This window comes from Doryrhamphus excisus, linkage group LG14 (genome assembly GCF_037039965.1).
Source record: "Doryrhamphus excisus strain RoL-2023G ecotype Guam linkage group LG14, RoL_Dexc_Guam_v1.1, whole genome shotgun sequence".
NCBI lineage: Eukaryota > Metazoa > Chordata > Actinopteri > Syngnathiformes > Syngnathidae > Doryrhamphus > Doryrhamphus excisus.
This window is the reverse complement of record NC_136370.1, coordinates 5,397,003-5,405,000: the sequence shown is the minus strand read 5'-3', so window position 1 is coordinate 5,405,000 and position 7,998 is coordinate 5,397,003. Positions and strand designations below refer to the sequence as shown.

The following is a 7,998-nucleotide window of genomic DNA, read 5'->3' as shown; positions in this document are numbered from 1 at the left end:
CAAATATGAACAACAATGTGCAGCGTAAACAGTAATTTGTACAAATTATTTAAATAATTTAGAATAAATAACAATAATTTAAAGTTTTGGTTGTGCGTGTGGGCAGGTAGAGGGGCTTATTTGGCATTGAGCAGTCTGATGGCCAGGGGGAAGTAGCTGTCTCTAAACCTGGTTGTTCTACAGCGGATGCTGCAGAGCCTTCTCCCTGACGCCAGGCGAGAAAACAGTCCGTGCTGGGGGTGTGTCGGGTCAGAGTAGATCTGACGGGCTCTTGATATGCAGCGGGTGTTTGCTATGTCCTTAATGGGGGGGGGGGGGCGGGGTCCCAATGATCTTCTCCGCTGTCCTCACCACTCTCTGCAGTAACATCCAGTCCAAGGCCTTGCAGCCTTCCCAGTCCAGACGGAGATGTAACTGGTCAGCAGGCTCTCGATGGTCCCTCTGTAGAAAGTGGTCAGGATAGGAGGGGAGAGGGAGGCTCTTCTCATCCGTCGCAGGAAGTGCAGTCGCTGCTCTGCTGACCAGCCGAGGTTGTCTGTGATGTGCACCCCCAAGTACTTGGTTGCGCTCACAACTTCTACGGCTGTGTCGTTGATGCAGACTGGAGTGTGGCTGGGTCTGGATCTCCTGAAGTCGACGATGAAATAGCCATGGCGTACATTAACTTTGTTCTTCCCCATCACACCCTCCCAGGTGTGGGTACAGATAGCAGACGGCATCCTCAAAGACCCATCGCACTCAGACGTCTATGGCCACATCGTGCGTAGCCTCAGCCAGATGAAGGACAAAGACACCATATGGACGTTTGCAGATTGGACCTTGCAAAGAAACCAGGAGGTGCCTACAAGTGTTTCAAATTGAACTTAAACTCCCTTATATGACATATAATCTCTTCTCTGCATGTGTGGGAACAAAGATAGGTGTTCAGATGTTCACCCAACGCCCTCAGGAGGACTGTTTAGAGACACAGCACATCCTCACTCTCCTGAGGAAGTACCCTCTGGCGCTGGTCTTGTATCTGGAGTTCCTAATTGAGCACTTGAACGTTGAGGTGGGTGAGTCAAATCTAATCACACGCCTACGTTATTAAATGCTTGATTGCCTTAATGGTTCCCCCCAGGAGCGGCACCATCACACCTCCCTGGCCATGGCCTACCTGACGCTCATACTGCAGCAGGGAGAGGAAATGAAGTCATTCCGGGAGGACGCCAGAGGAAAGTTGCAGACGCTGCTGTGGGATTCTGAGTTTGTTGATGTCACGGCTGTATACGGTGTGTGGACGCCTCATTAGGGATCCTAATTTAGTGGAAGCTTTGTATTAATTTGTGGACTCCTATTGAGCAGCTACACAAGATAACCAGCAAAGAAAGCTTTCTAGTTCTTCCAGAATCTGTACTTATTCCAGCTGTATTTCTTTGGATTTTGTGCTTCCTGTGAAAACTGACTGTTTTAAAGTATTCCACCCGCAACTACACAACTCAATACAAGAGGCTACAAAATTAGCACAACAGGTCCTCTTTAACTGTACTACATGACTAAAAGCAGCAGCATTTTAATTATTACACCCTGTTGGTACAAAATAACACCTTAATGAGGCATAAAACAGTCAAAAGTGATCATTTCAACTACAGCAAAGCATGCTTGGAAATGCGTTATCTGCGTTTGAGTTTTGCCCCCCGGTCTGGTTGAGTTTGACACCCCTGTATTAACAGATCCAAAATAAAAAAAATAACGCAAACTAAAAGACAGAACACGTCTGAAAATGTATGCGTCTAACGCTAGTGTCCTAGTAACACAACATCTGAATCACACTTTAACGCTGCCTTACAAGCCATAAGGGGTTGCATTCACTGCCGCCACGTCTTTTTTAAGTTGAATTGACATGTATTTTGGGGGGGTTTCCCAATATATTTAAATGCAGTGCTTGTACTTCCGCAATAAGGGTTACGAAAGTGAGAGATAGAAATAAACCACGACGTGCTGTTTTTCTTTGTCGTTTTATTTAATTAAAGACACATAAAGATATTGTGATTTTCGGAGTGTTCATGAATGCATCTCAAAGTCGTCTCGTGACAATGAGGAAGTGTGGTTCTGAGGAGAAGTTGGAGACCTGTGTGAGTTGTAGATTCATACAGCATATGATGTCGGAATTGCACTGCTGTTAATGTGTTAACGATGCTGCTAATGTTAGAAAAGAACGGTAGAATTGTGGGGACGCTACACTTCCGTCTGTTGTCATAAATGAGAGGTGGGGCTTCACATGGCCCGCGTTGGTTAATTACTCGAAATATTTTCACGTAATTGATCAAATAATTAACGCGGTTGTCGCGCTATTTTTGACAGGAGTAGACTTTGTTGCCCTCTATGGATCCAAAAGGGAAATGAAAGGAGGGTTAACTTTTGATAACAAGCATATGGGGTCTTACTACTGTGAACGGTGGACTGCTTACCTTTTGTAACTTATAGTAAAATGTGTCAAAAACTATAAAAGCAAAAGGAACACCTAGCTCAATGTCCTTTAGATGCATTTTAAAATTATAGATGGCGGCAATTGATGTTAGAGGTTCCAGTGTATGTCTTCTCACTGTATCAAAAAACACTGTTCTCCTTCCCCAGAGAGAATCAAAACCACTACACTACATTTGGAGAAGGCCATTATCCTGGGGAGAACCGGTGAACACCTCCAGGCCTTGCAGCTTATTGTCCACCACACGGGAGACCCCCAGCTAGCCGAGGCCTACTGCCACCAGGTCGCACAGGTCCAGGACTCTCAGTCCAGGAAAGCCTTGCTTATCGACCTGCTTCAAATCTACCTGAGCTCTGAGGAACTCACCAGCGCCGCTGTGGATCTCCTCAACAACAACCCTCAGGCCTTGGCGGCGGAGGTTCTCCACTTCCTGCCAGAATCCTGGTCCGTCGGACTAGTTTCCCAGTTCCTCGTTGGATCCCTCAGGGATATGTTCCACCAGGGGAGGATGATGAAGGTACAAAAAGCTCTGGCCCACGCAGAGCTGTTGCGGCACAAAGTCACATGGGTAGGTTTGTAACTTTAACCATGACAAAACGTAAAAGTGATGTTTTAAGGGCATTCTAGCATAGCAAGTGTAAAAATATGTTATGCATGTAATTGTTATTAGTACAAATTCCATACAATAACAAGTATAGGAAACATTATAGTTAACACATACCATTTTTGGTCATGTTTTGAAACAGTATACAGTTTCACTTTTGTCCCCCTTGCCCTTGAATGGCAATGGCAGCCAGAAAGCAGCCTGCTAAATACTAGAACATAAGCCGTATTTGTTTTCATTTTAGCTTGATGAAATATTAACTGACGATTGAACCATTTCCATACCCTAATAATGGGTTGTTATACAAAACAAGCAATTTTTCCAACATGTCCTTTCCAGATGCAAGCGTCAAGAACAAAGTTCAGCATGGTCAAGGGGCAGGTGTGTATCATCTGCCAAAAGGACCTAGCACAGTCCCACTTTGCCTTGAACCGTTATGGCGAACCTATGCACAGCAGCTGCGTTGACCGTTAAACATGAAACAGCATTTCTTTGGACTAAAGCAGGGGTCTCAAACTCAATTTACTTGGGGGCCACTGGAGCTAGGTTCTGGGTGAGACTGGGCCGCATCAGGTTTAAAAAAAAAAACAAAAAAAAACACATTTATTAAAAACAAAAAAATTAAAAAAACTTTGCTTTGGTTCCAATTTTCTACAATAAAAGCTCTGATAAAACATTGCACTGTTCTCAAATATCTTACTTTTTATTTTTCTACACAAAATAAGATGAAAAATAAATAAACACATCAAGAATAAAGAAAATCAATCAATCAGTAATAAATAAATATAATAATAACAATAAAACGGCAAATAATAAAAACTTAAGGAACCACATATAGTTGGTGGGTAGACAAATTATTTTTTTCAGATTAAAATGAACAAAGCATTATTAGAGCCCTGTAGACATGACAAAACACGACTATAGTCACATTTATACTCTTTTTATTTACAACATATTGCGCAACTGCAGGGTCTTGAGACACATGGTAACTCGCAAACTAGAGAGCTAGCGACCTAAACGGTAGCCTTCAAGTTATTTCCTTTAAACTTAAATAGCCAAAAACTTACCACTTCCACACGGGTAGGGGGGATAACTATTAACAGTTATTTAACCTTTAACATGAACATTAATCAAACGTAATAATTTTTTCTGGGTACATGATACCATACAGCATCCATATCAAACTTGCGTGGGCCGCACTAACATTAAACTTTCATATCAAGGCGGGGGCCTCAAACTAGTGTCCTGCGGGCCACATTTGGCCCGCGGGCTGCGTGTTTGAGACCCCTGGACCTAAGCATTTGGGCGCATTCCCTGGGGATTTTATTGTACGGCGGTCCATGATCGACACGCTCCCCACTGCAGATTTAAAACATAACGGGGAGTCACTCACCAAGCTCGGGCACATGCATAGTGTAAATAAAGGGTTTGAAAATGCTCCAAAAAAGCAAACATTGCACTTTCCTTAAAGGGCGTCGCATTTGTGCACATCCGAGTGACCTCAATTTAGCCATAAAATGCAATGTAAAGGATGCTGGAGGGTGCACAGTCATCAATTAGACAGTGGCATTCAACCACCAGCGGTCAACCTGAAGACTGAAGCACCATTACAGTGGCACATCACAGTTTTCCACCACTGCACCTTGTTTACTCACTGTGTGCATTAATGTGCATTTATGGCCAAAAGGGACATCACAATTACAGGTTTTAAAAAAAGGAGAGTAATGTAAACAGGCTGCAGAGCTAATTTTATGAGCTAGCAAATTGTACGTCTTGTACGCACGGGAAGTGAAGTCAGTCAGCTTTTTAACAGCGCTTCTCCCGGTTTCTCTGAAATTTTAGTGAAGACACATATTATTAAGTTAGACAAGACCGAACGAGGGATATATTTGTCTATTTCTGTCATCAATGAGTCCCCCCCCATCCTGGAGCCAAGCTTTAGTTACACTGATGGCAGTTGAGCCTGAGCTGGACCTGCTAACTACATTTGCACCACCGCCAGGCTCTGTAGCTCGGAGTGAGCGGCACAATGCAGCGTAGACAATTAGTGAATTATGACAGAGCCCAAGGACATTTGCTCTGGCTCGACTTTATTCTTTCTTCCCCAGTGAGGCTGTGTGGCAGCGCTCCATTGTTGTCATTGAGTCAGAGGGAGGGTTGCTTAAAAGGCCTTTAGGCTGCAATAAAACTACACTTTGACTGTTGGCTTTCTCCTTCTGGCATGCGTCATGTGAATACCATTATATCTTTATGCATTTTGTGCATCTAACCAGTATTAAAATCCATCTTTTAAAAATACTTAAAAAATGCCCCTTTATATATAATTACAGAACATTATATTACAACATTATATTTCCAAATTGACCATATACTATAAGACGATCTCTTTTTTTTTTTTTTTTGCAAACCTTGTTTTTTGGAGGGGTGTCATGAGCAATTATGCACATTCCACAATGATGTCATCTACCCTAAACCCCTTCAGCCCAATGCCACAGACAGCTTGCAGTCCAGTGGGAAACTATACTGTATACCAGGGGTTTCAAACTCAATTTACCTGGGGGCCATTGGAGCTAGGGTCTGGGCAAGGCTGGGCCGCATCAGGTTTTCCAAAAAAAACCAACGCATTTATTAAAAACAGAAAAATATACAAACTTTTTCAGTGCTTTGGTTCTGATTTTCTACAATAAAAGCGCTGATAAAACATTCCACTCTTCTCAAATATCTTAATTTTTATTTTTCTGCACAAAATAAGATGAAAAATAAATAAACAAATAAAGAATAAAGAAAATCAATCAATCAGTAATAATTAAATATAATAATAATGATAAAACGGCAAATAATAAAAACCACATATAGTTATATAGTTACATATAAAAACCACAAAAAAGAAACCACATATAGTTGGTGAGACAAATTATTAGACAAATTATTTTTTTTCAGATTAAAATGAACAAAGCATTATTAGAGCCCTGTAGACATGACAAAACACAACTATAGTCACATTTATACTTTTTTTATTTACCACATATTGCGCAACTGCAGGGTCTTGAGACACATGCTAACTCGCAAACTAGAGAGCTAGCGATCTAAACGGTAGCCTTCAAGTTATTTCCTTTAAACTTAAATAGCCAAAAACTTACCACTTCCACACGGATAGGGAGGATAACTATTAACAGTTATTTAACCTTTAACATGAACATTAATCAAACGTAATATTTTTTCCTGGGTACATGATACCATACAGCATCCATATCAAACTTAATCAAACATTAAACTTTCATATCAAGGCGGGGGCCACAAACTAGTGTCCTGCGGGCCACATTTGGCCCGCGGGCCGCGTGTTTGAGACCCCTGCTGTATACAATATACAGTATATGTGTGTGTATACACATGTATGGGTGTGTGCGTATACATTAGTTAATTGGTTCCAGAACGACACCGGTAAATGAGTTTCCGCAAAGTAGGAATCAATATTACTAAATTTAATATTTTCCTTTTTCTATAGCCCTTTAGACATAAAATGATAACCCTATAGTCACTTTGATAGTAGTATTACCCAATGGAGTGGACATAATAATAGAATATAAGTCATCTTAGACATAACTAAGATAAGACAGACTCACACGTTAGCATTGACAGTGTACTTCCTGGTGACAACAACAGTTAGAACACTACCTGTGGAGAATACTACTCTACTGCGGCTGTTTATGGTTCACAATGCACTTCAATTTCTTTATTACCAAGCAGAGAACACATTTGGATTCAACATTCAAACAGGAGCTGCTGTCGGCCACTTTCTAAACTGCTAATCTGTTGATAGCAGTCAGCTAACCAGTCACACACACCTCAATTCCCAGTCCCTGCTTCTTAGGGTGTACACAAGAAGTCACAGATTGTGCATTACACTTCATATGACATTTGTGAATGTGTTTTCATTCATTTAGCCATTTTTATGCTTCAAAATGCTTAACTCATTCGATACCAAATACGTTTTAATTAACCCCAACACCCGGTCCCAAAGATGTACTGTATTTATAGACTAATGAATGTCACTTTTAGAGTAGTTTTGAGACATGAAAAGAGCCACAAGGTGGCAGAAGTGCATTTGATCAGAGCTCGGCATACATTCATTCATTCATTCATTTTCTACCGCTTTTTCCTCACGAGGGTCGCGGGGGTGCTGGAATGCACGTAGATGTAAAAACACGCTCGGCAGCAAGGAGGATAGAAGAGGTTGAAGGAGTGTAGGATTTGGAAGGTTACTCATTGTCCAAGTAAAAGTTACGCTTCAAATGTACCTTTTCTCAAAAAGCTGTTTTTCTCCAATGTTTTAGTCAGGAACTGATATTTTCATAAAACGTACCCATATGTTTTACTGCTAATTACTAAAGAATGGAAAAAGGTAGAAACAAACTTTTTTTTCTGACGGGAGTCTAATCTTTCTTTTGGTAGATTATATAGTCATAAAACACAATGTTCTGTGTGCTGATGGCCGGAACTGAAGGTGTTGCCTTTTGAAAAATGGCTTGGATTGAATGAATGAATTTGTTAATGAGTTCAAATGTTTTTGAGGAAAAAGCCGAAAGAAAGAAACTTAAATTTAAGGAAAGTGTATTCATGGCGAGACCTGGGTTTGATTCTCCGCTCATGCATCTCTGCCATTTGCTCTCCTAAAGACAGCTGGGATAGACTCCAGCATACCAGCCACACGAGTGAAGATAAGCGGCATAGAAAATGAATGGATGGATGGAAAATGCAATAGAGTGAGGGTGGGATGTTCAAACCACGACTGTGTATATAATATAGTTTACTACCATTTATATATAAGCTCAATGTGAGTTCACTTTGGTAAGCAATTGGAAGTCATTATAAGGTATTAAGATTATTAATAGCAACAGTGTAAGCAATTGGTGTCCCACAATTTTTG

At 41.1% G+C, this 7,998-nt stretch overlaps 1 protein-coding gene across 1 annotated transcript in view; it reads left to right on the top strand.

Annotated features, from left to right (window-relative positions):
- Positions 1-4,315, top strand: part of LOC131140662 (transforming growth factor-beta receptor-associated protein 1) — an 11,868-nt gene extending 7,553 nt beyond the window's left edge. The window contains exons 7-11 of the mRNA XM_058091295.2: positions 694-837; positions 917-1,051; positions 1,121-1,271; positions 2,617-3,035; positions 3,411-4,315. Coding sequence (XP_057947278.2) covers positions 694-837; positions 917-1,051; positions 1,121-1,271; positions 2,617-3,035; positions 3,411-3,545 — 984 coding nt within the window. The 3' untranslated portion in view covers positions 3,546-4,315. The remainder of the gene's footprint in view (positions 1-693; positions 838-916; positions 1,052-1,120; positions 1,272-2,616; positions 3,036-3,410) is intronic.
- The last annotated feature ends 3,683 nt before the right edge of the window (positions 4,316-7,998 follow it).